Source organism: Carcharodon carcharias, chromosome 22 (assembly GCF_017639515.1).
Source record: "Carcharodon carcharias isolate sCarCar2 chromosome 22, sCarCar2.pri, whole genome shotgun sequence".
Classification (NCBI taxonomy): domain Eukaryota; kingdom Metazoa; phylum Chordata; class Chondrichthyes; order Lamniformes; family Lamnidae; genus Carcharodon; species Carcharodon carcharias.
This window is the reverse complement of record NC_054488.1, coordinates 59,682,471-59,709,707: the sequence shown is the minus strand read 5'-3', so window position 1 is coordinate 59,709,707 and position 27,237 is coordinate 59,682,471. Positions and strand designations below refer to the sequence as shown.

The 27,237-nt window shown below is 44.2% G+C and overlaps 2 protein-coding genes across 5 annotated transcripts in view; one reads left to right on the top strand and one right to left on the bottom strand.

Annotated features, from left to right (window-relative positions):
• tefm (transcription elongation factor, mitochondrial) overlaps positions 1 to 27,237 on the bottom strand; it is a 58,342-nt gene that overhangs the window by 16,462 nt on the left and 14,643 nt on the right. Inside the window, exons 2-3 of one of the 2 annotated variants that reach the window (XM_041217262.1) lie at positions 12,248 to 12,425; positions 10,740 to 10,827 (exon numbers count right to left, since the gene is read on the bottom strand). In XM_041217262.1, coding sequence (XP_041073196.1) covers positions 10,740 to 10,827; positions 12,248 to 12,277 — 118 coding nt within the window. In that variant the 5' untranslated portion in view covers positions 12,278 to 12,425. The remainder of the gene's footprint in view (positions 1 to 10,739; positions 10,828 to 12,247; positions 12,426 to 27,237) is intronic. The other variant, XM_041217264.1, reaches the window with a different exon arrangement.
• Positions 819 to 25,351, top strand: adap2 (ArfGAP with dual PH domains 2). Of its 3 annotated transcripts, none has more exons than XM_041217265.1 (11): positions 819 to 1,108; positions 8,588 to 8,718; positions 9,678 to 9,769; positions 12,310 to 12,398; positions 12,932 to 13,041; positions 16,435 to 16,581; positions 16,771 to 16,854; positions 18,965 to 19,027; positions 21,456 to 21,533; positions 23,927 to 24,155; positions 24,760 to 25,351. In XM_041217265.1, the coding sequence occupies exons 1-11, from the start codon at positions 1,021 to 1,023 to the stop codon at positions 24,789 to 24,791; spliced, it is 1,143 nt and encodes a 380-aa protein (XP_041073199.1). In that variant the 5' UTR covers positions 819 to 1,020; the 3' UTR covers positions 24,792 to 25,351. The 3 variants fall into 3 exon arrangements, with proteins under 3 accessions (XP_041073199.1, XP_041073200.1, XP_041073201.1); XM_041217267.1 differs by lacking the exon at positions 819 to 1,108 and adding an exon at positions 8,403 to 8,476; XM_041217266.1 differs by lacking the exon at positions 16,771 to 16,854.

Sequence of the window (27,237 nt, the reverse complement as noted above, 5' to 3'; positions counted from 1 at the left end):
ACCAGAATTGGTGTAGTGTAGCAATCTTGGAGAGTTGCAGGGCTGGAAAAGGTGACAAGAGATAAAGGGCTGAATTTTAGCTTTGGGGTCAGGAGACGGGAATTGGGACTGTTTCCAGGTCCCAAAGCCACCCCCAATCATTGGGATTTTAAATGGGGCTCCGCCATTCCTTGGCAGGAAGACAGCTAAGCTCCCTCTCCAATGAAGGGCGGTGGGCACACTCTGGAAACTGACAGGTCAATAAGCAGCCTTCCAGTTTCAGAGGGGCAGCCAAATCATCAGACAACATCATGAGTGCCCATTAAAGCACATCAGCAACATGAACGAGACAGTTTTTAAGACATATTGATCCTGCTTAAAGGTATTCTTATAGAACTTATTCATTCAATGAAAAGTATCACATTGGTTTAATCTGGAGTACCAATGTCATGTTTTCTCCTCACATTTCAAAACGGTGATCAGACACACACCAACACCAACACCACCGGTTAACATTTTATACCCAGTGTATCATCGATCTTCACTTTTAAAGGATTTTTCGAGGCTTCAAAGATTGATTTACACGCCACAATCTGCGGTAACTGAAATCTGGACATTCCCATCTCCAACCCAGGGGAAAGAGGTAGTTCCTATCAGGCCAAAAATCTTCATGCTGCAAAAGACATCTCGGGGTTTGTAATCATGAAAGAGAGAGAGAGAGAGAGAGAAAACCCTGGCGAGTGAGTGAGTGACGCCAAAGGCAGGAATTCAGTGCGAGCAGGAGGTGTGCCTTCTGACAGCTGAAACAGGGAGGAGACTAAAAACGTCTGGGCTGGCCATGAGAAACAGACAGAGAGAGAGAGAGAGACAGAGAGCAGGGCTCAAACAGCGGACTGATTAACTGGTAGAGATACAAACTGGTGAAATTTAAAGTGGACTGGATCTATCAGCCAGGGTTCCAAACACACACACACTGTCTGACTGAAGCCTGGGTTGTATGAGTGCACATCTACACAAATTGCTCTAACTTAGTTTCAAACTATGGACAACTGGGACAGGAATAAGACGATTCTCCTGGAGCTACTGAGAGAGGGAGAGAACAGTGAGTGTGCCGACTGTGGAGCAGCAGGTAAGAACAGGATAAGCTGGTTACCTGCTGGGCTGAGGGAAGTTGCCCAGGACAGTGATTTAATTAAATCTTTACTGGACTGCATCCAAAACTCTGCCGCCTGTACTCTAACTCGAACCAAGTCCACCCATCACCTCTGTACTTGCTGAGTCACCTTGACTCCCTGTTTGGCAACACTTTGATTTTAATGCTCATTCTGATGTTTATGTCCCTTCGTGCCCTCGCCTCCTCCCTCTGGAACCTTCTCCAGCCCCACAACGCTCCAAGGTCTCGGTGCTGATCCACTTCTGGCCTCTTGCACAACCTTGGTTTTAATCGCTCTGCCTTTATTGGCCATACTTTCAGATGCTGAGGCTTTCACCTCTGTAATTCTCAGCCGAAACCTCTCCACCTCTCATTCCAAAGTTCCTTGAAATCTACCTCTGACAAAGTTTTACTTCTCCTGCCCAAAAGTCTCTTTATGAGGCTTGGTATCACCATTTTGCTTGTTAATCATTCCTCTGAAATGCCCTGGAGTATTTTACTGCATGAAGGGTGCTATATAAATACAAGTTGTCTGTCGTTGACATTTACCACCCGGAGTGCCAGCTCAGGATTCACTCCTATTGCTGCCAGTGGTTTCTGAATGGATGACTTGTCCTATGTACAACCTGTCCAATAAATTGTCCATTGTAATTTTCCAGACTGATATCAGTCTGAGATTTTTGTTCGGTTTGGGTATCAAGGAATTGGGAGCAGAGACGAGAAACTGGAACTGATATACATCAATGATCTGAACGAATGGTGGAACATACTCGAATGACGTCTTCCTGCTCCTAAATTGATCTGGGAGCTGATGTTCTCATCCTCACAGTGAAATCAGGAGTCTATACTTTTGAAAAGGATGAGGTATACTATGATGTGATCTATAGGGTTCTCAGTAACATATAACAGCCCTTGTGCAATGTATCACACGGTGATATACATAATCTCACACTTTCAATATTAAATGTGAATCTCCCACTCCTCCAATGTAACCTCTGCAGAACTCTCCTTTACACTGGTAGACACTGTGCCCAATGAATGTAAGGTCCTAAGGAATCACCCCTATGTACAGTTGTTTCTGTTCATGCAGGCCTTTAACATAAGAAAACAACCCAAAGTACCTTATGGGAGTGTAAATCAGGCAGAAAAAACATAATAGAAGAGGTGGCCAAAAGAGTTGGTTAAAGAGGTGCATTTTAAGGGGGTTCTTAAAGGAGAGACAGGTGGAGAAGCAGAGGTGTTTAGGGAGGGAAGTCCAAAGCTTAGGACCTTGCTATCTAAAGACACAATCAACTAGGGTGGAGCAAAGGGAGTGGGGAATGGACAGATTTCACCAAACCCTCGATTAGATTCCAGTCTGTAACTCACTCCCGGGTATCTGTTATTCTATATATAAATCCACCCAAACCCCTCGATTAGATTCCAGTCTGTAACTCACTCCCGGGTATCTGTTATTCTACATATAAACCCCACAAACCCCTCGATTAGATTCCAGTCTGTAACTCATCCCTTATGAATATTATTCTTTTTTTAAAATTTATTCTTTCACAGTGGGTGTCACTAGCTAGGCCAACATGTATTACCCTCCCTAATTACACTTGAGAAGGCTTTTGAACCGCTGCAGTCCATGTGATGTAACTCTTTCGAGTACAAACCCATTTCCATCTGTTTCAGATGAAGTTACATTGTTTGATAGTTTGCCAGTGTGAGATTTGAACTCTTGATACTCTTTTGAGTAAACCTGTTTCCATCTGTTTCAGATGAAGTTACATTGTTTCATAGTTTGCCATTGTGAGATTTGAACTCTTGATCTTGGGGTTACAAACCCAGTACCATAACCACTAAGCTATTTAGGCCAAGCGAGTCCATGTGGTGTAGATGTACTCATAATACATAAGTCCTCTGACCCCCTCAATTAGATTCCAGCCTTGGGTATTGGTTATGCAAATGTGTCATCGGAACAGTTTTGCTGTAAATGGTGGCTGGAGTGAGAGTAACAGGGTGTCATTTACATGAGGGATGAAGTCACAGGCCATAAGAAAAATGTCTAAATGTCAATTTAAAACCAATTTTCTACTAGCACCTTTTTTTTGAAAGTGTGCTTTGCTTTGATAAAAATAGTGCAGTTCAAGTGAGATATTGAGCTGACAGGAAATGGTCTGTAAAGAAAGCAGCAATAACTCCTCTGATGGTCTAGAGGTTAAATATAAAGTGTTTGAGGTTGTTGATAAATGTCCAGACTGCTGGATCCTGTATTCATGACTGATTCCTGCCCCAAGTACAATAGAGCTGATCTCATACGAGTTCACACCCTCTCCCCATCTCACATTACAACAGCGACTAAACTTCAAAAATACTTCACTGGCTGTAAATTACTTTGGGACATTGAATGAGATGGTGAAAGGTGATACATAAATGCAAGGTCTCTCTTTCAACCGGGAAGCTTGTTGAAATCTTTATTTTGTTCCTCCCTTCCTTGTTCCCAGAAGAAACCGTGGGGCTTTCCCCATTCACCTACCTGATAAATTCCTCTCACATTTCCAAATACCAATGGAGTTTTTTTTAGAGGAACAAATTAGACTAAAAATCCGATTGAAGAAATGCTGGAGCTGTTTCCCCAGTGTGTTGCTGCCTCAGTGTTGAATTGGTTAAATGCAGTGTGTGTGGATGTACTGAACATCTTCCACTCGTCCATTTTGCTCTCTTCTACATTAAAAGACAAGTATTAGCTACTGTTACTGTTGTTAATCAGTTGCAGCATAATCTTTCATATCTGGACCCTGGTTCAGATTCAGCCAAGACTAAAGGTATGTCTGTTAGCCTCTCTCCTTCTGCTGGCTTTAGACCTGTATAAAAAGCTCCCACAAAGAGCATTTCTCTTTAAAAAAAAGACTTGCATTTATATAATCCCTCTAAAAAAAAGACTTGCATTTATATAATCCCTCACACGACCACCGAACGTTCCAAAGCGCTTTACAGCCAATGAAGCACTTTTGAAGTGGAGTCGCTTTGGGAACGTAGGAAACACAGCAACCAATTTGTACACAGCAAGATCCCAAACCAACAATGTGATAAAGACCAGACAATCTGTTTTTATGATGCAGATTGAGGGATAAATATTGGTCTGGTCGCCAGAGATAACTCCCCTGCTGTTCTTCGAAATAGTATCATGGGATCTTTTACCTCCATCTGAGAGGGCACGCAGAGCCTCAGTTTAATGTCTCATCTGAAAATGGCACCCTCTGACAGTGCAGCACTCCCTCAGTACTGCACTGGGGTGTCAGTGTGGATCATATGTTTGATCTGGACTTGAACCCACAGCTTTCTGACTCAAGAGGATACAGACTAACTCTTTGAGCCACAGCTGTCACCTATTACTTTATTTTTTTGACCTTTTGTCCTCATGTACTTTCTCATGCACGTTCATCAGGAACAGTGATCCAGGCAACAGTGATTCTGATCTTTGTCACTTCCCACCCTCCAAGTGGACAGTTTGTGAGGTTTACAATTGCTCAGGGAAGTCCAGAGCCCTGGTTTTGCCTTGCAGATGCTGCAGCCACCCAAGGAGAGGGAGGTGAGGGAACACATCACAACATCAGCCAGGGAATCCTGCATCTCTGCTCTATCCCTGCTGGAAGGTATACACAGGCATGACACCAAAATGGTACCAGGACTAAAAGGGTTAAATGAGGAGGACAGTTTGCATGGACTAGGCCACTTTCCCTTGAGTAAAGAAGATTAAAGGGGGTGATCAAATCAAGTGTTTAAGATGATCAAATGAGTCAAAAAGTTTAATAAATAGAGAAACTATTTTCCCTGGTGTTGGTGGAGGGTGTTGGGGTTGGAGATGGGGGGTTGGGGGAGTCCAGAACAAGGAGGCAGAATCTTAAAATTCACACCAGGCTGTTCAGGGGTGATGTCAGGAAGCTCTCCTTCACACAAAGATGAGTGCACATCTAGAACTCTCTCCCCCAAAAAGGCTGAAGTTGGAGGGGTTTAACTGAAGACTGTTGGTTGGTTTAGGGTATCAAGGGTCACAACCAAGGTGGGTGAATGGCATTAAGATACAGAGTAGCCATGATCTATGGTGGAACAGGCTCGAGGGGCTGAATGCTCCTGGCCCTATGTTCCCATCTGAAGGATGAGATTCAGCTGTGCTTCCTTTGTAGTTGAATAGCCTGGTGATTTCACCGCCTAGGCTCACTGGCACTGGTGGCTCCATAACCTCAGCATGAATCAGAGCCTTCACAGGAACACCAGGAGGGGGAGGGTGGGGGTACATTGTCCATGAGCTGAGAGCTGTGGGTTTGTAAAGATCACAGCCCGTATCAGGCCTAAGTGGACCTGAGTAAAGCTGAACAAGCCTCTTCATGTTCCTGAGAAGTTAGTTGCAGCTCAGCCACATTGGTGGAAAGCAGCACCTACTCTCGGAGTTAAGGGGAAGTGAAATTTCAGACTTATTTTCTAAGTGCCCAGCCTCCTAAAAATACACAACTGCATCACAGGGTTGACAGCTCACAACCTGTGGGGAGAACAGTCAGCAGCTTAGACTCAGGATGAGTCCCAGCTCGTCAACTGTCTACACATACTGCCTGATCTGCTAAAGGAAAAGAAAGATTTGCATTTATATAGTAGCTTTCACAGCTTCAGGGCATTCCAAAGCACTTTACAGCCAATGAGGTACAAGTGTAGTCATGGCTGTAATAAACACATCAGCCAAATTTTACACAGCAAGATCTCACAAACAGCAATATAATAATGACCAGATAATCTGGGTTTTTACTGATGCTGCTTGAGGGATAATTATTGGCCACCGGATACTGGAGAGAACTCTTGCTTTCTCAGCTAGGATCTTTTAAGTATACCTGAAAGGGCAGATGGAACTCTCATCCAAAAAACAACTACCCAACAGTGCAGCACTCCCTCAGCACCAACCCTCTGACAATGTATTGCTCCCTCAGTACTTCCCCTCCTGCTGTGCAGTGCTCCCTCAGAACTGACCTTCCAACAGTGCAGCACTCCCTCAGTACTGACGCTTTGATAGTACGGTATTCCCTCAGTACTGACCCTGTGACAGTGCAGCTCTCCCTCAGTACTGACCCTGTGACAGTGCAGCACTCCCTCAGTACTGACCCTCTGACAGTGCAGCACTCCTTCAGTACTGACCCTCCGACAGTACTGCACTCCCTCAGAACTGACCTTCTAACAGTGCAGCACTCCCTCAGTACTGACGCTTTGACAGTGCAGCATTCCCTCAGTACTGACCCTCTGACAGTGCAGCACTCCCTCAGTACTGACCCTCCGACAGTACTGCACTCCCTCAGAACTGACCTTCTAACAGTGCAGCACTCCCTCAGTACTGACGCTTTGACAGTGCAGCATTCCCTCAGTACTGACCCTCTGACAGTGCAGCACTCCCTCAGTACTGACCCTCTGACAATGCAGCACTCCCTCAGTACTGACCCTCTGACAGTGTGGCACTCCCTCAGTACTGACCCTCTGACAGTGCAGCACTCCCTCAGTACTGACCCTCTGACAGTGTGGCACTCCCTCAGTACTGACCCTCTGACAATGCAGCACTCCCTCAGTACTGACACTCCGACAGTGCAGCACTCCCTCAGTACTGACCCTCTGACAATGCAGCACTCCCTCAGTACTGACCCTCTGACAGTGTGGCACTCCCTCAGTACTGACCTTCTGACAATGCAGCACTCCCTCAGTACTGACCCTCTGACAGTGTGGCACTCCCTCAGTACTGACCCTCTGACAGTGTGGCACTCCCTCAGTACTGACCCTCTGACAATGCAGCACTCCCTCAGTACTGACACTCCGACAGTGCAGCACTCCCTCAGTACTGACACTCTGACAGTGCAGCATTCCCTCAGTACTGACCCTCTGACAGTGAAGTGCTCCCTCAGTACTGACCCTCCGACAGTGCAGCACTCCCTCAGTACTGACACTCCGACAGTGCAGCACTCCCTCAGTACTGACCTCTGACAATGCAGCACTCCCTCAGTACTGACCCTCTGACAGTGTGGCACTCCCTCAGTACTGACCCTCCGACAGTGCAGCACTCCCTCAGTACTGACCCTCTGACAGTGCAGCACTCCCTCAGTACTGACCCTCTGACAGTGTGGCACTCCCTCAGTACTGACCTTCTGACAATGCAGCACTCCCTCAGTACTGACCCTCTGACAATGCAGCACTCCCTCAGTACCAACCCTCCGACAGTGCATCACTCCCTCAGTACTGACCCTCCGACAGTGCATCACTCCCTCAGTACTGACCCTCTGACAATGCAGCACTCCCTCAGTACTGACCCTCTGACAGTGCTGCACTCCCTCAGTACTGACCCTCTGACAGTGCAGCACTCCCTCAGTACTGACCCTCTGACAATGCAGCACTCCCTCAGCCCTCTCTACTCATTGTCTCTTTATAAGACAATCCTCTCATCCCAGGAATCAAGCTAGTGAACCTAAAACAAAGTCGTGGGATCTTTTCTGTCCACTGGAGTTGATGTAGAAATTCAAACTTGATTTTCTTGAATGGTGGAACAGGCTAGAAGAGCTACAAGGCCCACTCCTGCTCCAACGTCTGAGGCTGTTCACAAGTTCTTTTGTGGCTTAGGGTAGGATCACCCCCAGTTGGGCGGGGTGTGGGGGGGGCTTTGCAGGAGCGGAGCGGACTGGTTCCCGATTGACGCCCCTGGTAGGGGGTGCGCTGCCATTTTACACGGGCGAGCCAATTAAGGCCCACCCAGCGTGACGTTCGCCAGGAAGCGCTATGCGTTCCCTGTGCAGGCAGGGTGGGGGGGGGGGTGGTGATTCCCTGAGCCAGGAGTGGACTCGCACACAGATCTCCCTGAGGCAAAGTGCTGCCTGAGAGAGATCGGCTCAGGTGTGGAACATTAAATAAAGACAAGAAAAAAAATTCCTGACATGTCCTGTCATGTGCCACTGTCATGAGGTGGGACACGTCAATTTCTTGCATTTAGAGATTTCGTACAAAATTTAATAACATCATCCCGCCCACGGATGAGGTTTTCATGTTTTTTCTGAAGCCCGCCTGGGCTCCCGGCTTGTCTGCTGGGCAGGTCCATTAGTCACTCTAATTACCTTTTTAATGGCCTTAACAGGCCTTTGACAGTTCGGCTGCGCACCCACTGAACTGAAAATCTAAATGATGCACGGTGATGTCGGGAAACACGTCTGACATCACCTCGCGTCATTTTACACGTCGGTGAGCACGCCTCGCCCCTCGCTCGCCGACTGGAAGATGCAGCTCCTAGTGTCCGCGATTTGTCTGCTATTCGTCCCTGGGATCTGCTTTGTTATATTTCGCTAAGTTAAAGGCGCTACATAAATGCTGTTGTTAAATAATTTTTTGATTCTAACTGGGCCACAAGGAAAGCACTGTATTCACCAGTGATTAACCAGTGATTTCTGTTCCCCTCAGATCCTGACTGGGCCTCCTACACCCTTGGAGTGTTTATCTGCCTGAACTGTTCAGGTATTCATCGCAACTTGTCAGGAATCAGCAGAGTCAAATCTATCCGGCTGGATTTCTGGGATGACGATTTAATTGAGGTGCGGGAGATGCATGTATTATAATATTATCAGTGCCCCCTTGACCACAGTTTGACTGCAGTTTGTGCTGAGATTGGCAGAATTGCAGCTTGTCCATAATCAGAGTATCTTGGAAGTTTTTTTTTAACTTTAATTCGTCCACAGGATGTGGGCACCACTGGCCGAGGCTGGCATTGCTTGCCTACCCCTGGTGATAATGATCTGCCTTCTCGAATCGCTGCAGTCTCTGTGGCTTTTCTTTGTAATGATTTGATCTGCCTGAGTGGTTCATCAGTTCACTTCAGAGAACAGCTGAGGGTCAGCGACCTGAGGTGTAGGACGGGAGTCACACGTAGGCCGGACTGGGCAAGGCCCCCAAGTTTCCTAGTGTCAAGTAAGCAATCCTCTCAGGCCCATTATCATTTATTTGTACAATTAATGAGTAAGTGCAAAGACTACTGCGGTTCTGAGTGTTGGGAAGGGTTCGAGTCTAATGTTTCATCTGTGCTCAGTAAATATAAACTCAGTCAAGGCAAAAACATGGGATATCAGAATCCCTGGATGATGGAGGGAGAGATTCAGTTCCTGATCACGACCTGGTGACTCTTCCTGAAGATCCACCTGCCTCTGTATATTGAGAGAGAAAGGGATCAGCTTGGTTTGTGATGCCCTCTCACAGACTTCACTAACACAGGGAGAATGAGCATTTGGGCAAGGTGGGTGCATTCATGGATCTGTACCCACCCCAAGCATTGAGTCAACACCTGTGGGAAGGCTAGGGGGTGGTGAAGGGAAAATAATCAATAATTAAGGAGACCATATGTTAACGTCCTGTTCTATGATGAATTACCAGGTAATGGGTTTAAGTTTAAGGCTTTGAGTGAGGCTTGAATGTAGGTCAATAATGGGGAAAAAAAAGGTACATTTCAATCTGTGCACCTAACGCAAATGAAAATCTCCTTTTGTTTTTGTGTGTGTAGAAAATGAGGAAACGTGGAAACCGGGTGGCAAAGAAACATTACGAGGCCAACATCCCTCCTTTCTACTACAAGCCACGAGCATCAGACTGTGTGTAAGGAAAAGCCTTTTTTACTGGGGTCAGAACTGGCGCTCAGAGGGGAAAATCGATGGAGCTGCTCTGTCGCACAATTAGCAATGTGGGAGGGTATTCAGCCCCACGAGCCTGTCCTGCTATTCAACTGTGGCTGATTTGTATCTTTAATCCACGCACGCTGGGTCTGTAACCTTTAATACTCTCCGCTCAGCAAAAGTCTATCAATTTTGAAACTTTTGGGGGAAGGAAGAGATTTCCTTCTCTTCCTTCAATCTCTTTGTTTGATGAAGTGCTTCCTGACATTGCCCCTGAATGGCCCGGCTCTAAGTTTAAGCTTCTGCCCCTATTCTGGCATCCCTCTGCTACCAGAGGAAACAGTTTCCCTCTATCAACCCTTTAGCTCCACTGGACATTTTGGCTCACGGAACTTGCCCAGTTTGTAAAGTGCGACGATGGGGTCCCACGGGATAAGGATTCCATGAGCTGAATGTCCCACATCCTCATTTGACTGCATCTTCTTTGTTGCATTTACGTTTTTCAGAGAGGGTTTCGAAAAATTCTATTTTTAGTCATTATTCCTTCTCGGGATCTGCATGAGACTGGCATTTCTGTTATTGCTGGTTGATGTCTCAGCTGAGTGGTTTCTAGGCCATTTCAGAAGGCAATGCTGAGTCAATCGCATTGTTGTGGGTCTGGAGTTATATACAGGCCAGGCTGGGTAAGGGCGGCTGATTTCCTTCTCTAAAGACATTAGTGGACCATTTGTGTTTTTACAATCCCACAACTTCATGGTCACTTTTACTAAGACCAGCTTTCTATTTCCAGGTTTATTTTGAACATTATTTAAATTTGCAAATTGCCCCTGGTGGGATTTGAGCTCAAAGCTTTATTAGATTGGTGGTCCAGGCCTCCGGGTTAGCACTATAACCACTACACTACCGTACTCAGTTGGGATTACCAGAACGGTGCTGGAGAATATCAAACTCACTGGGCATGTATGTCACCCAGTGTGAAACAAACTCTGAACCCTCCAGGTTTGATTCCTGCTTCATTGAACTCTGCAGGTCAGGCTGCACCTGTGGAGGGAGAAACAGTTAATGTTTCCGGTCGACGACCTTTCATCAGAACTGGAAACTGTCAGAGATGCAACAGGTGCCATACAAATGCAGGGGCAGGGAAAGGTGGGTGGAGGAGAGGGAGGAGCTAAAAGCCTATGTTAGGGTGGGAGGCAGGAGAGGATAAATAACGAACGGAATGATAGTGCAAGGCCAAAAGGAAACGGTGATAGAATGAGTAAAGAAAGAAAAAATGAGCCTAGAGGAGGTGTAAATGGGAGAAACAGAAGCATTACCAACAGTTACATAAAAGCAAAATATTGCATGTGCTGGAAACCTGAAATAAAATCAGAAAATGCTGGAAATACTCAGCAGATTTGGCAGCATCGGTGGAGAGAGAAACAGAGTTAACATTTCAGGGTTATTGACCTGGCCATCGACCTGGAATGTTAACTCTGTTTCTCTCTCCGCTGTTTCTGCCAGGCCTGCTGAGTATTTCCAGCATTTTCTGCTTTTATTTCCAACAACTGCTGTCCGAACAAAACAGGGGAGGGGGGTTATGATCAGCAACTGTTGAGGTCAATGTTGCATCTGAAATCTGGAGAGTACAAGAACCAAAGTTGGCCTCAGTATCACCATGGTATGAAATGGCGTAAAGCTCTTCACGGTCTCTGTTTCAAATTCGAATCTAGTGATCCCAGCTGGAAAGTTCTTGGATATGTATGTGCACATGTTGCATGTTTCTATGTGTGCACGCATGTACGCAGAAGTTGGCAGGGTCAGGGTTGAGTTTATGCACAAAGAGTTTTGCTGTCTGCCAGGGTTGGGGGTGGGATTGGGCACACTGTCACCTTGCTCAGCTGGACTCAGGGTCCAGGGGTCAAGGGGTAGGACCCAAACCAAGCTGCCTGAAAACTGTCCAGTCCAACGCTGGCTGCTGGCAAAGGCCCTCTCACTGTCTGGGGAAAGAAACTGATAGAAGGTGCCTCAAGGCTTTGTGTGCAGCAGAGGCAATGACTCTATTCACAAATGCACACTTGCATTTATTTTATTCTCCAATCCCAAAGCCCTCCAGTCAGTGATGGATCTCCCAGCTGGTCGTCGAGCATGAGTGTGCTTAATACACTGAGCAGGCTATTTGACCATGGAAGGAGTCACCCAATCCAATTCTCACCCAACTTCCATATATAGAAGCTAGTGAATGGGGGTGAGTCACTAACGGTGGTCAGAAATGGGAACCTTGATCCAGCTCTGGGACTCCATATTAGCAGACTCAATGCAGACTGAAGATCAAAGATAGGACTATCTTGGGCTGTACAGTAGCTTTGTTTCCCAATGGCCCGAGCACTTCTTGACTCGAGTTGTTGCGGAGATGCACCGTGCTTTCATTTTGTTGAAAAACTGCCACTGGCGGCATAAGTTACCGCTTTAACCAACCTACCTTGTCAGGAGTTGTTTTTACAGCTCTCATGGCCTTGACCACCCTCTCTGTCCCTAATGCAGAGTTCTGAAAGAGCAATGGATTCGAGCCAAGTACGAGCGGGAGGAGTTCACCGACATTGTCACCAAGCTGCAGAAATCGGTCACTTCAGGTACGGGAGTCAGTGTTTGGACCTCTCCTTCAAAACAGGAACGTGTATTTATATAACGCCTTTAACATAGTAAAACATCTCAAGAAGTTTCACAGGAACATAAATCAGACAAAATTTGACAAGGAGCCACATTAGGAGATGTTAGGACTGGTGACCTAAAGTTTGGTCAAAGAAGTAGGTTTTAAGGGGCGACTTAAGCAAGGCGAGAGAGAGAGAGAGCGCGCGCCGGAGAGGTTAGGGAGGGAATCCAGAGCGTAGGATCCAGGCAGCCGAAGGTACGGCTGCCAACGGTGGAACGATAAGATCAGGGATGCTCAAGAGGCCAGAGTTAGAGGAACGTTTAGAGGGTTGTGGGGCTGGAGATGATTACAGACATAGGGAGGGGCAAGGAGGGATCTGAAAATTAGAAAGAGAATTTTAAAATCGAGGCATTGTTTTACCGTAACTCAGTGAACACGGGGGAATGTGACTAACTGCGAGCTGGGATTTGCACCTTTGCATGCTCATGAATGTTTCCTTGTCCAATATAAAAGGTAACCGAGTTGGCTATCTCTGGAAACGGGGAAAGGACAATAGAAATTTTCGGAAAAGGAATTTCCGTCTTTTAGAGAAAGAGGGTCTGATCCTTTACTACGCTAAGGAGGTATGGCTTTTGTATCTCAGTGTCATTGCATTTCTTCCAGTTTGTAAAGATTTCCCCCTCTACCCCAAACTGTAGCTATTGGACCTGAGCAGAGCCTCCATTGAGATCAATAAGATTGAATATTGGCAGCATTTTGTGACAATTTGGTTACCAATCCTCCAGGACTGCCCTGCAGTCTCCAAGAATTAATGCATAACTTCCCGGACATGACTGCGAACAAATCCGGCAGAATAACCATATTAAAAAATGGTGTTTCCTCTTTTTGAGCACTTTTGTTTATTAATTCTAAGAATATTGGAGGTGAGAGAAAGACTGATTGTGTAGGGGTGGGGTGGTTAGAGTGATGAAACTTCCAGCAGGACGTCTAACCAGAGTTTACAAAGGGCAGCAAATGTATCTCTACAGCGATGACCTGGGATTGAGAAATTGACATCTAACAAACACGGTCTATCTTCCTTTGTGCTAGGTATGACTCCAACCAGTGAAGAGTTTTCCCCTGATTCCTATTGACTCCAGTTCTGCTAGGGCTCCTTGGTGTCACACTCGGTTAAATGCTGCCTTGATGTCAAGGGCAGTCACTCTCACCTCACCTCTGGAGTTCAGTTCTTTTGTCCATGTTTGGGCCAAGGCTGTAACGAGATCAGGGGCTGAGTGACCCTGATGCAACCCAAACTGAGCATCAGTGAGCAGGTTACTGCTGTGTAAGTGCTGCTTGATAGCACTGTCATCAATGCCTCAATACCTTGTTGATAATCGAGAATGGACTGCTGGGCCAGTAATTGGCTGGATTGGATTTGTCCTGTATTTTGTGGACAGGACATACCTGGGCAATTTTCCATCTATTGGTACAACTCTTTCGGAAGACATGCTATGAAATCCCACAAATGCCACAGTCTTGCTTCTTAATTTTCAACAATTGGCCTTGACATGCCCTCTTTTAAGACAAAAATAGCACGTTGGTCCCCTTGAATCATTCCTATACTTACCCTCCTTAATGTCTTTTTTACCCCTTTGATGAACATCTGTATTTTCATTTCTGCTATCTTTCTCACTGTTCCCATGGGTCTGTTCGATATCAGACCTCTTATCTCTCCAAGTTCAGCATGGGTTTGCAAACATAGCTTACTGCTAACATGCTTATGACAGCTAACATGCTTATGAGACAATCCATAATCATCAGCCCTAATAGCAGCTGCTCTAGAACCTTATTCCTAAAGGGACACTATTTTTAAATTCTTCCATTAGCCTTACCTCTCAAAATATTCTTTAATTTTCATAGGCCTACACCACCTTTCAAATATAATTTATTCTGCTTTAAAAAATCCCACAGAAGTCAGATTCCGTTTCTTCCTTAAGTTCCCAAAATTTTTTTCTGTGTGCCTCTGGCACTAACACGTATGCACTGAGAGCAGCAGTTTTCACTGTACTATAATTACAAGACTGCATACTTGAAAGAGACAAGTACACCGCTAATGACTTCCCTGTGAATATGTTCTGCAATGAAATTGTGCAACTTATTCTCAGCCATTGCAGTTTTGTAGCAATTTTCTCAAATGACACTAAAGACATTTCAACCTCTTCCTCACAGAATTTAGGCACTAAGCAAATATTTCTTGCCAAATCAAAGCCATAAGTTAAATCTGAGTCATCATCAAGTTTTACTGCCATCCCCTCTTCACATAATTTAAGCTTTTCTCTGTCCAGTTCAAACTTTGTCTCATTCTAGTTTCTCTTTTTCTCACTCTCTCTTTGAGTCACAAGGTTTTCCTGTTCCTTTGCTCTTTGAAATCCAAATTCAAGTTTTTAAATTTTTCGTCCTCTTTTCCTCTTACTATATCTCCTTCTAATTCAAGTTGCTTCATTTGTAGCTGAATTCTAGCTAACTCAACCTGAGTACTATCAGGCTCTGTCTTTTCTTCCTCAATGTTCAGGTTGAGTCAATACTTCAGCAATCTCTGCCTTTTTAGGCCCTACTTTTAAGTTGACCCCTACTTTCTCTGTCACAGCCTTCAAACTAACCTGTAACTGTTGTAAGGCACCAACAATCAGGTCGTCTCTCTCTCTTCAGAAATGCTTGAGCAGCAAATGAGTCATGTCACTTTTTAGTGATATAGCCAAAAGTAATTGTGAAACTGTGAAGTTCCAGGGTACTTGTTTACCAGCCTCTGGATTCACATCTGGCAAGAGTCTGTCATTTTAAAAAGTGATTTGAATTTCCCAGCAGCCGACTCAAAGGATCACATGTCAAGATTTCACGTTTTAGGGCTTTTACTGTAACACACTAAAATCAACCATCGACTAAACGTTACTTATTAGGCAACTAATACATAAACTACAGGAAAGCTATCCCCTCCTTTAACTTCTTACATAATGGAAAACCCCATGCCACATTTCTACGTTATACCACAATCTCTGTAGACTTGTAATCTTAAGTTCAAAGTCCAACTCCTCTGGCATGAACAGGATCCCTTCTCCCTGCTTCGCCAAGAAGAATCTTCCAGTGTCCTTTTAAACCAAGTCCCCTTCACACAACCCGTTGAGCATAATCAAATGGACTCTTTGTTGTGAGGTTCCCTCTGGAGATTCCATGGTCTCTAACTTCTCACAATCCTATTTCTTTGAACATGGGTTCCATTCTCCGGGGGTTGGGGGGGGGGGGGGTGGAAACGGGGATGGTTAACCCAAAAGCAGGTCCTTTTCTTCCACTTGGCATAGCAGCATTTGTTGTGGGTCTACCTCCCCCAAACATTACGGTCTCACTGATTCTTGAGAGTCTAAGTCTGCAGCAGTAAGGCCAGTCTCCATTCCCTTTGTGTCCAGGTGTTAATTGAAACTTACACCAGACTTTGAATCAGTTTTGACCTTGTGAGCGGGCAGAGTTCAGTATAACTTCACAATATTCTCCCGCTCCAGGGCATTGTCCTTAAACTAAAGAGACAGTTTAAAACATAACTGTCTTATAAAGTCTAATGGTCATAGCAATATACGTGCACACAGGCATACACGTGAACACAGGTACGTGCACACAGGCATACACGTGAACACAGGTACGTGCACTCACACAAATCCAGGGTAGGCAGAACAGAAAATACTGGAAGACTTAGAATTTATTTTGATTTTATACGAACATATAGATAATTTAAAAACATAAATAATATGAAAATAGCAGGTATCATTTTGTGGCTGCGCAGCTCTCCCTCACTACCCTGTTTGGTTCTGTTTAGTCCTGGGTTGACTCCCTCAGCATAATTCTGGCTAATTTCTATTAATATTAGAGCTGCCCACTCTTGGGGATATCGACCGAATACAAGAGGAGCTCAGACTTTGGAAGCTAGTGGGGAAAGAGTGGAGCATCAAAGAGACGTTACTAATGGGAGAATTTTGTTTTAACAGGATGAAGAGCCAAAGGGAGTCATTCAGGTGTCAGGTCTCAATGCTACATTCCAGCCAGAGAAGATTGGGAATCCAAACGGGCTGCAGATCACTTATCTGAAAGATGGGCGCACCAGGAGTATGTTTGTGTACCACAAAAATGGGAAGGTAATGGAGGATGTGATCGGCCCACTTGGTCACAAGTTGGAAGTTCCTCAAAACTGCTTCCCTCTCTCTCTCTCCCAACACTGAGTCTCTCTCTCTCTCTCTTCCTGTCCCTACACTGACTCTCTCTCTTTCTGTCTCCCGACACTGAGTCTTTCTCTGTCCTGATTTGACTTTCTCTGTTTTTCCCAGGACATAGTGGATTGGTTCAATGCAATCAGGGCGGCTCGTTTCCGATACCTCAAAAGTGCTTTCCCCACAATTAGTGACGCAGAGGTGAGCTCATAGTTCATATTTTAATTGTGTTTCATATAAAGGCAAATACACATTAAAATAATGAGATACACAATGCATCAGAACATAAGAAATATGGAGCCAGCCTGCTGCTCTAGTCAACAAGATCATGGCTGATCTTTACCTGATCTGCACTTTCTCTGCCTTGATCCTGAGTACCCAGAGGTCTATTTCTTGCTCTCTTGAATATATGCAAGGACTGGGCATCCACTACTGTCGGTAGAGAATTCCAAAGGATTCACCACTCTGAGTAAAGAAATCTATCCCCTTTTATGTCCCAAATGGCCAATACTTTATTCTGAGACTGTGACCCCATGTTCTAGATTTCCCAGTCAAGGAAAACATTTTCTCAGTATCTACTCTGTCAGTCCCCTTTAGAATTTTATATGTTTCCATGAGATCACCTCTCATTCTTCTAAATTATAGTGACTATAGACCCACTCTACTCACTCTCTCCTCATAGGACAATCCCTTTTTCCCCCATTGGTGAACACACAAGAACATAAGAAATAGGAGCAAGAGTACACCATATGGTCCATCGAACCTGCTTCACCATTCACTATGATCATGGATGATCTTGGGTTTCAACTCCACTTTCCTGCCCACTCCCCATATCCCTTGATTCCCTGAGAGGCCAAAGATCTGTCAATCTCAGCCTTAAATATATTCAATGATGGAGCATCTACAACCCTCTGGGCTAGGGAATCCCAGAGATTCGCAACCCTTTGAGTGAAGAAATTTCTCCTCATCTCAGTCCTAAATGATCGGCCCCTTATCCTGAAACAGTGCCCCCCCATGTTCTAGATTTTCCAGCCAGGAGGGAACAACCTCTCAGTATCTGCTTTGTCAAGCCCCTTCTGAATACCGTGTGTTTCAATGAGATCACCTCTCTTCAGAACTCCAGAGAATATAGGCCCAATTTACTGAGTCTCTCATAATAGGGCAACCCTCTCATCCCAGGGAGGAACCTAGTGAACCTTCACTGTACCGCCTCCAATGCAAGTATTTCCTTCCTTAAATATGGAGACCAGAACTGTACACAGTATTCTAGATGTGGTCTCACCAAAGCCCTGTACAACTGTAGCAAGACTTCTTTATTCCTGTATTTCAATCCGCTTGCAATATTGCCAATATGCTTTGCCTTCCTAATTGCTTGATGTAGCTCTATGCTAACTTTGTGTTCCTTATACAAACAAACCCGTCTCTCCAAATATCAATGTTTACAAGTTGGCGCCTTTTAAAAAAATATTCTGCTTTTCTATCCTTAGGACCAAAGTGAATAACCTCACATTTCCCCACATTATACTCCATCTGTCACCTTGTTGTCCACTCATTCATCTATATCTCTTTGCAGCCTCTCTGATTCCTCCTGGCAGCTAGCATTCCCACCTTGCTTTGCACCTTTGAAGAGAGTGGAGTGGGGATGTGGGGAGAGGGTAGTTGAAGAGGGGGAAAAGAAAGACATGTCTCCATCTGAGGAACTCTGTTCAATTCATGCACGAATGGACACACGCATAGACATAGGAACATGCATGCACATGGACATGTACACACAAACAGACATGCACATGCACGCATATACACAAAGACATGCAGATACAAAGACACATGCATACACGCAAACACTTGCATACACAAGCACTCAAATACACATATGCACAAATACAGACACATACACTAACATAACCACACACAAATAAACACAGACTCTCACACACACACGCATGTGGTCTTGCATACCTAACACTGCACAGAGTCCAAAGGGTGCCTCGCAGTTGGATTGTTTTATAATTATGTTTGTCATAACGAGTTGCAGGAGGTGACAGCGTTACCCCGATCCAATTCAAACAGCTGCATTCTTACAATACTGTATTTTTTTTTAAATGATTGCACCATCCGGTGGAGGAAACACTGACAGGAGGTGTTACCAACTCAAGGATTCTTTTGGGGGGGGGGGGGTGCAACTGGATCTCCCAGATCCGAAATGGGCTGAATGTAACTTGTGAAACAGGCCCAATATTTCACCATTGTCTCCTATGTTTGAGAAGAAGTGTCTCTGCTGAACTGATTCATGTATTATGTATTTTCTCAGCTCATACCAAAATTAACAAGGGATTACACAAAGGAGGGATACATGGAGAAGACTGGCCCCACAGTACGTACACCGTGCACTAACCTAGAGAATAAACTTAATATGTTTAATATAGAATTTTTAGATTCCTGATGGGATTTGCCCTTTGTTATTATACAGTTAGGGACCAGTAATTTTTTTGTTTAAAGCAAAGTTTGAAATTCCAGTTACCCACTAGGAGAATAAAACCACAAGATTTCACAGTTTTAAACAAATGGAATAAGCTTTAGTATACAAAGTCAGAAAAGTAAAATAATTTACAATATTTATGTTACACTCTTTACCATTCAGAATTAACATAAATTAACAAGCAAATTGTGGTTGAATACACCAAACTGCGCATTAAATGGCAAATGCGACTAAGACAGATCCCACAGATTTCTGAGCAACCCACCCAGACGTCAGTGACCACTGTGAGTCACAATATCTCGTTAGAACTCTGTCTCCCACACAAGGGATTCCAACTTTACACTTTCAAAGACCTAGCCTCTGAATTAATTCATAAGCCGCGCTGAGTCGGACTGCCTCAATGACTGCTCACCTCACAATGGTTCAATCTCTCCTCCTGAGACTTCCACAGAATTTACAAAGCCGCACTCCCACCTCTAAGTATTGGCTCACTTCCAACTCATTCGCAGACCGCTAACTTCACAAAGCCCTGGGTTTCTCCAAACTTCAATCTCCTGGCTACAGCAAGCTTTAAAATGGCTCCCAGGGCTTCACTGAGCCCTAACTGCCTGGCATGAAACTAGTACCAACACAAAACCAGTGACCTTCTGCACTCTCTCAGCTCCCCGGGACTTCTCTGAGCTCTAATTGCCTGGAGCCTGCTAACAGCTCCCATGGCTTCTCTGTGCTGCCAACCACATGTGGTCCAAACTGCAACTAAGCCCCTCTTCAAGCAAACACACAGATAAATTGAAAACAGGCAACATTCTTAAGCCCCACCTATCTCCATGACAACGCAGTCTTTTAGGGTTCACTGAATGCTTTTAACTAATTTAGCTCTAACTCCCAAAACAAAACATCTCTCGGGATTGCATGTCTTTGCAAGCAGTGTAGACATCATGCCTCCAGTTCTCCGCTAAGTAAATCCACTGCTGTTTTATGGCTCCATCTCTTCTATACTGACTCTATTAAACAAACATGGGTAACCTTCTGAACTGTCATTTTTTTTTAAGGTGTTCTTAGGTGACTAGATATTCTTCACACCTTGGTAAAATGAATGGCTCTAAACTTTAATCTTAAAACTTAAAAATTTAAACTTAAATATGCATAATGTTTTGTTCTGCTGCTTTAAGGTTACAAAGTTTAATTGCTGTTAAGTAAACACAAGGTGAGGTCAATTGGAGGTCAAAGTGTTCTTTACAGGGAGTTTCTCAGTCCTTTGAAAATGATCTTTTAATACTTTATTTTAATCTACGACAAAGAAATTTGCATATAGTAACAGCACTTGCAATAAAGGCTTGAAACAGTGATTAGATCTTTCTCAACAAGGGAATTTTCCAAATTCAGATGACCAGAGAGGAAGTGAAAATGTTCATGAGGCTCTTTGGACACCTCTCCATAACCTGGACTGAGGGTTATTCCCAAAGCAGTAGATACCCCAGGCACAGGATAATAATCATTTAAGTTGAGTCTGGTAATATAATAGCTGTTTTTATTTCAGACTCTCCAGAACATTCTTTATGGGTATTACATTTAATGTAAGGAGACCCTGGAGAGTAGCTCATACCACATTTGCTCCCATCAGGAGTCCCTCTATCCCTCAGGGTACAGCTTTACAGATTTCTAAAAGTAGTGATGCAGGATCATAAAGCTATATATAAAGCAAAGAAATCACTGGGGTTCATTTCTAGAGGTAAAGAATTGAAAAGCAGACAAGTTATATATGTTAGACTTGGTTAGATCATAGTTAGAATACTCTGCACAGTTTTGAAATCATATTTTAAGAACCAAACTGAGACACTGGAGAAGGCACAAAAAGATTTATAAGGGTGTAACCAGAAATGAAAATATTTTAACAATGACTAAAGGATGATTTTTTTTCTGCATAAAGCTGAGGGGCTTCATGATTGAGGTCTTTAAAACATAAGATAGTCACTAATAACAGGGAATTTGGGAAAATCTTTTTAGGAATATGAAACAAAGAAGTAATTAAGGCAAAGAACATAGATACATTTAAGGGGAAACGTGATAATCACGAGGGAGAAAGGAGTAGAAGGATATACTGATAGGATCAGGTGAAGTGAGTGGGAGAGACTCGTGGAGCATACACATCAGCATGTTGGACTGAATGGCCTATTGCTGGGCTGTAGATCCTATGTAACAAAATATATATCACAGGGAATAAAGTAAAAAGAGTGGCTATAAAATTAAATACAAAGTGTCAAAGAGACAAAAATTGAATCTTATACTCTGTAAATAAACTAACAGTGCCTCTCTCTTGTAGCAAAAGGAACCTTTTAAGAGGCGATGGTTTACACTTGATAATCAGGATCGCAAACTGTTGTACTTTAAGGAACCACTGGTGAGTGACAGTGTCTGCACAGCGCACAGAAGGATAGAGACAGAACACCAGGGGCAGCAACACTCCCAAGGGTTAACACAGGATAATGGGCAACACAGTTGCTAATGTCTGATTGGGCTGAGAGTTTCACACATGGCAACAGGGAACAATATTTCTCAATTTTTGCCTGTGATTATTCATCATCTTGTTCTCCAGATGAGCTGAGGAGAGTTGTTGAGAAACTAAATTGCTAATGGTCTGTTTGGGAGGATTATTGCCACCATCTCCCCTCTCCTCCTGGAAGCAGTAGCTCCCTCTGGAAAGCTCAGTAATGCCTCAACCAAGGGAATTTGTTCTTAGGTGCGAGGCTGGGCAGTGACTATTTATGTCATCAACTGAGCAAGACCAGACCAGATACTGTTTCAGCCTGTTCCTGCCCCACAGAACTGATTTTTTTCCCTATCTCGACTTTATTTTTCTCCCCTTGTCCAGTTTCTTCCCACCCACATTCGTGACTCTGCCACTTAAACAGTTTCCTGCCCCCACCCACTTCCTTTACCATTGAGGTCGAATACTTCTATATTTCGATCCCCAACAGAATGTTCTCTATTTCTTCCTTGAATGGAAGCCCAACTAGTTTCCACCCACCACTACTGTGCTCTGCCTGGCTGAGCCTGTTCTCACTTGTGAAAAACTTCTCTTCTCAATTCCACCAAAGAGAGGTATGGGTATATGGGTATCTTCATGGGTCCTAGCTGTGCCTGCTTTTTTATGGGAGATGTGGAACATTCCTTGTTCGAGTTTGACTCAGGCTCCCTCCCTCACCTCTTTTTCTTATAGATTGATGACTGTATTGATGTCGTCTCCTGCTATCATCCTGAAACTGGAAAAACTCATCAACTTTTCTTCCAATTTTCACCCTCCTCCCACCTTCATATGGTCCATTTCTGACTCTTCCTTCCTCGAACACACCTTCCAGGTGAACTAGCGATTTACACCTACTTCTTTTAATTTAATATACTGTACTCACTACTCACAATGTGGTCTGCACGACACTGGGGAGACCAAGTGTGGATAGGGTAATTGCTTTGCTGAACACCTCCATTCATTCTGAAACATGACCCTGAGCTTCCAGTTGCCTGTCATTTTAAGTCCCAGCTCCCACTTTGTCCTTACCCCTCCTACGCTGTTTCAAAGCAGTTCAATGGAAGTTCCAGGAACAGCACTTCAATTTTCAATTAAGCACTTCACTGCCTTCTGGATTCCACACTGAGTTCAACAATTTCAGATCATAACTTCTGCCCCCAATTCTATGCTTTTTTATTTTTCTGGGGTTTTTTTTGGCTTTGTTTCAGACACCAGCCATTGTTAGTGTTTCTGCTTCTACCATTTAGCTCTCCTCTAGACCCATCTTTTGTTTCTTCACTTGTCCCATTACTACTACCTTTCACTCTTGCACCCTCCACCTTGCTTAAAAGCTGTTACGTCTCTAATGTTTTCCATTTTTGACAAAAATCATCAAGGCAAAATGTTAATTGTTTCTCCCTCCACAGATGCTGCCTGATTTGCTGAGTATTCACAGTAAGGGGCTAATTTTAACTTAAATCACCCAACAGCAAAGTAACGCAATCGGATCAGTTTTATTCTCCATTGGCAGACAATCTGATAGCGCCAATTTCCCCACCAGGCGAGTTTGATTAAAATGACCAGGGTATTGAATCCAAGACCCACTGGCTCAGTGTCATGTATTTTAGCCACTGAATCATCAGGGGGAGCCATTGTTCTATTTTCCTCCTCATCTTTGTAGATTTACCAGAGGATAGGTGTGCTGTGGTGACAGATTGAGGTCACACTCTCACTTTAGAGTCAGGAGGTTGTGAGTTCAAGTCCCACTCCAATGTGTTGAGCTCAAAGCCTAGGCTGACACTCCCAGTGCAATACTGAGGGAGTGCTACGCTGTTGGAGATGCTGTCTTTCAGAGGAGATGTTAAAGTGAAGCCCTGGCTGCCCTCTCAGGTGGTCATAAAAGATCCCTTGTCAGTATGTAAAAGAGCAGGGGGATTTTTCCTGTGCCAGTATGTACCCCTCAACCAATATCACTACAAACAGTAATACAGGAGGCAAAGTACTGCAGATGCTGAAAATCTAAAATAAAGACAGAAAATGCTGCAAATATTCAGCAGGCCCAGCAGCATCTGTGAAGGCAGAAATAGAATTAATGGTTCATGTCAAGGACGCTGTCAGAACTCATTAAAAACAGGTCATCTTGTCATTAAATCCTTGCTTATGGGATTGTGCTGTGCATAAACTAGCTGCTGTGCTTCCTAGGGTGACTTCACTTTAAAGAAGTATTTAATTGGCCACCAATTTGGGACATGGTGAAAGGTACTGAATTAACATGAGCTTTCTTTCAGGATGCCTATGCACAAGGGGAGGTGTTCATCGGACATTCACAGTACGGATATAATGTGATAGAGGGCCTACCGCCTGGCCTGAAAGGCAACAAATGGAAATTGGGCATCACGATCGAGACACCAGAGAGGAAGTTTGTGTTTACCTGTAAGGATGACCAGGACCTCAAGGAATGGATTGTGGCTTTTAAAGAAGTGATTTTCAAGCCGATGTCTCCCCAGGATTACTCGGGTAAGAAAGACTTTCTGGTTGAAAATGTCTTTTTAAGCTCCCCAAGTAGCTGGTCTATGTCGAGTTAGCTCAAGGGAACCAGGGCCAAAATTGACAGTATTATTGGGCCTACTTACCCGATGGGCAGTAATGTGCTGTAAATGATTCTGTGTGCCATTCTTCGCATAGGATTGCACAGACAGCATTGGGAAATATTCAACTACGTTGGTCATTGTACTTCAGCCAGCTGCTGTCTGAGGCATTTGCACTGTCCAGTGGGCAGAGTTCCAGACTAGCAAGCGCCTGTCGTTGTGTTCTGCAGCTCAGGGGCAGAGTGTAATGCCCCTTCAACTGTTCCAACTATCTCAGTATGGCATGGGACTGAGCCTGTGCACCCCCCCCCCGCCATAGCTCAAAGCTATACACTGGACAGCACACATAGCTCACTGAGATTGTCCAATACAGATAAATGTCTTACTCATTAAATTCTCAGCTCTTCTAACCATCAAAAGCTAGCGCACAGTGGGATGAAAACATGGTATCGCAAAATAAGATAAAGTGGTGTGAAAATAATCATACTAGTTTCTAAGTGCGCAGTTTAACCAACTAGCTCTTTATTTTTCAGTTGAAGCTACATTAAGGCGGAAGCAAAGATGATGATAACGCAAAGTGATGGCCTGACTCAGAAGAAGTTCCACTCAGAAGATATTCTGCGATAAATAAGGGAGACATTCCTCTTTGGGATCAGGATTCCCCGCTCAGAACAGGCTATCTAGCACATGGGGCCACCTGCATACACTCTGGGCTTTGAACAGAGTTTCTTATTGTCCAACTTCTCCACGTGCAGTCCAGGGCCTCTGTCAATAGGTGTGCTTCTATTGAAAGCACCAGTTACAATTCAGTTATGAACAGTTGGTACGTGGAGTGAGGCGATGTTGGAACTGGACGCCCTGGAGCGTAGGGACAGAATCGGCAAGACTCCCTCGAAGCATTTCCTCAAAACCATTCCTTTCTATACCACAAGATTTGCTATGCAGACAAACTGAAAGCAAAACCCAAGGGACCACTGCCATTATTTCAGAAACTAATGGCACTCCTGAATTAGGACAATAGTGATGGCTCAATCATGTTGATGTAAATTAGTTTCTCTCAGATTGTGATCCTGTTTGCTTAACAGGAGCTCCAAGGTAATGGATTAAATGTCAATTTTTTACTGATCCGTTTGTTTATTGTAAAAAAAAATTCAGTTTCCCAGTGGCAGAAGCGCTGCCTTTAATGATGGTGAACCACAATAATGAGGCACTTTCCAGGCTTTGGCAAGGAATGGGTTTGCTACGATACCTTACACAGTCAAATAGCCTGCCAACATTTGGTGTCAAAGCTCACCCAGGAAGAAGAGCTACAAGGGCAGGATGATTGGGGGAGGGGGTGCGTGGGGGAAAAAGGCAAAATATTTCCTACATCCGTGGAACATCAAGGAATATTTAAAAAAGAAATTGCATGCCAGAGCCCAGAGAGGAGGGACTGGTGTGGAAAGAACAATCCTTCCCCTTTCCCAGCCCAGGAGATGGGGGTGGGGGGCGGTGGGTGTGGTCTCATCTCTCTGACCCACACAACATAGCTCAGCTGAGAGCCTGGGAAGTCCAACGGTCTGCTGCAATGTGCATGTGGGAGTTTGCCAGCAAGATTCATAGAATGATATGACATGGGAGACCATTCGTCCCTATGCTGCCTCTCTGAAAGAGCTATCCAATTAGTCCCACATCCCAGCATCTTTTCATAGCCCTGTAAATCTTGCCTTTTCAATTGTACATCCAAATGCCATCTGAAAGTTACTATTGAATCAACTTCCACTGCTCTTTCACACAGTGCATTCCAGATCAGAACAACTTACTGCGTCAAAGTGCACAATTTTGATCCCTTTATCTAAGGGAAGATATACTGGCATTGTAAGCAGTCCAGAGAAGGTTCACTAGGTTATGGGGGGATTTTCTTATGAGGAGAGGTTGGGCCTGTACTCATTGGAGTTTAGAAGAATGAGAGGCCACCTTATTGAAACATATAAGATTCCTAGGAGGCTTGACAGGGTAGATGCTGAGGTTGTTTCTCCTTGTAGGAGAGTCTAAGTCCAGAGGGCAAAATCTCAGAGTAAGGGCGCACCCATTTAAAACAGTGATGAGGAGGAATTTCTTCTCAGAGGGTAGTCAATCTGTGGCATCCTTTACTGCAGAGGTCTGTAGAGGCAGGACCATTCAGTATATTAAAGGCAGAGTTGGATTTTTAATGAGTAATGGAATTGAGGGTTATGGGGAAAAGGCAGGAAAGTGGAGTTGAGGATTATCAGATCAGCCACGGTCTCATTGAATGGTGGAGATTTGATGGGCCGAATGGCTACTTATGCTCCTACGAGCTTATGGAAACGTGGGCTACATTGTACTTTAGTAAAATTATTCCTTCAGGAGCTTTCACTGATAATTGTGGCTCTCAACAAACATACCAGGTGTAGTTTTGGAGTATGAAATGACAGGGGAACCTGCAATCTTTAGAGGTGTTTCTCTGTAAAATGTTAAAATAACTCCCTCAAAACAGATTAATTTGACCATTTTTTTTTTTTACATGCAAAGCCAACATTTATTGTCCATCTCAGAAAGATGATGAGTGAGGGTAGTTAAGAATCAGCCACGTTGATGTGGGACTGGATTCACATATTAACCCAGACAGGGTAAGGGCAATAGGTTTTTTCTAGGTGACTTTATGACAATTCAAAAGCGTCTCAGTCACTTTTACCGAGATCAGCTTTTTATTTCCAGATTTTTAAACCTGAATTCAAGTTCTAAACTCGCATTTGTCTGCGAAATTACTTGGCTGTGAAACTCTTTGGGATGTCCTGAAGATGGAAAGGGTGCAAGAAATAAACGCAAGATATCTTTAGTTTGTATTAACTTGGGTCGGCATCACATCAAAGAGTGCATCTGCAAAGTGGGGAAGTTTTAATCTGTAGCTGTTGCAAACAATAAAGTGATGTGATATCTAGAGATGATCCCATTCTTTAATAATAGAATTATTCATCATGCCAACCACACAACTGTCAGTAACATTGATT